Below are 1,469 nucleotides of genomic sequence, written 5' to 3'. Positions count from 1 at the left end.
AAAAAAAAAAAAAAAAAAAAGATGCTTGTGGAATGTAAAGCACTCTAAACATCCCAGTTGTTACCAGTCTATCAGGGGAAGGTGCAAGATCCCCGACTCTGAAGACCTCTAGGGACAGAACTAAATCCAGCCTTTCATTCATTTGAGGTACATTTTTGAGCACCTACTATGTGCCAGGCACTATACATGCCCTGCTTTATTTAACCCTCAGGACAACTCAGTAGGGTCAGTGCTGCCGTTGCTCCCATTTTGCAGATGAAGAAACTGAAGCTCAGGTGAATGAGTTTCAATTCATTTGATCATTTGTTCTTTCACCCAACCTTTACTAAAAGCCTGTTCTGAGCCAGGCTCTGGGCCAAATGCTGAGGATACAAGTCCTTCAAGAGACGTGCCTATAAATTACTTTAATAACAACCCAGTACATGCTTCCACCGACAAGTAAGTGGGAGCCCGTGAGGGAGCCTCGGGCTCCCCTGGGGTCATGGGGACAAGCAGTTAACTTTCCGGGGGACCCTGCACCGCTAAAGTGCATGTGTCCTGTGTAGAGATGGCAATCACAAAGCCATGTCTCGATCCTGTTAAGACTTTGGTGTGTATTCCCAGGAAATCCTTTCCACCGCTGAGCTTCGGTTTCCATCTGGAAAATTAAGAAGTTGAGCTTGTGATCCTACAGCTCTGGGGACCCAAACCTTTGGCCCTTCCCAACCCACCTTCCGGTCATTTTGAGCTTGGCCCCAGCCAGTCCCAGGCTGAGCAGAAGACAGCCCAAACCCCTTGAAAAGTGCAAAACACCCCTCCCCAGGACAGCTCTCTAAGCCTGAAGGCACAGCCTCGGGCCCAAAGGGCGGAGCTCCGGGAGAGGCGGGGCTGAAACCTGGAGGAGGGGGACAGGCCGGCCCAGGAGCGTCCCATTCAGCCAATGAGCGCCTGGGGGCGGGGAAGCTCCGCCTCTGGTATAAGATGATACTGACTCTGGGGGCGCGGCGCGGAGGTCTCAGAGCCCGAACCTGCGGGTGTGCGGTGTTCTAGCTGCCGAGAGCTGAGACCACGGGGCGCGCGGGACCTCTGAGTTCGGTGCGCCCTGGGCTGGACAGTAGCACGGGTCGAGTGCCGTTTTCCTTGGCCTGTCTGGGCTGCGGTGAGGGCACGGGACGCGGATCCCTCGCCGCGGAGGAAGAGCTGGCCGGGACCGAGGGACGCCCGCGCTGACCATCCGCCCCCCGCCCCTGCAGGCATCCGGCCCGTCGTCATGGCCGACCACCTGATGCTCGCCGAGGGCTACCGCCTGGTGCAGAGGCCGCCGCCCGGCGCGCCCTCCCACGGCCCCCACGCGCTCCGGACGCTGCAGCCGTACGCGGGCCCGGGCCTGGACAGCGGCTTGCGGCCGCGGGGGACTCCGCTGGGCCCGCCGCCGCCGCCCCCACCCGGGGCCCTGGCGTACGGGCCCTTCGGGCCGCCGCCTGCCTTCC

General features: G+C 59.6%; 1 protein-coding gene across 1 annotated transcript in view; it reads left to right on the top strand.

The window, feature by feature from the left end:
- The first annotated feature begins 966 nt into the window (after positions 1-966).
- The window catches only part of CITED4 (Cbp/p300 interacting transactivator with Glu/Asp rich carboxy-terminal domain 4), a 1,613-nt gene continuing 1,110 nt past the window's right edge, over positions 967-1,469 (top strand). Inside the window, exon 1 of the mRNA XM_040455856.1 lies at positions 967-1,462. Within this exon, the coding sequence (XP_040311790.1) occupies positions 1,250-1,462 (213 nt within the window). The 5' untranslated portion in view covers positions 967-1,249. The remainder of the gene's footprint in view (positions 1,463-1,469) is intronic.

The sequence above is a fragment of the Herpailurus yagouaroundi genome, unplaced genomic scaffold (assembly GCF_014898765.1).
Source record: "Herpailurus yagouaroundi ecotype Mexico unplaced genomic scaffold, PumYag 77, whole genome shotgun sequence".
Classification (NCBI taxonomy): domain Eukaryota; kingdom Metazoa; phylum Chordata; class Mammalia; order Carnivora; family Felidae; genus Herpailurus; species Herpailurus yagouaroundi.
Note: the sequence above shows the minus strand (reverse complement) of the source record. Positions and strands in the feature narration are given on the sequence as shown.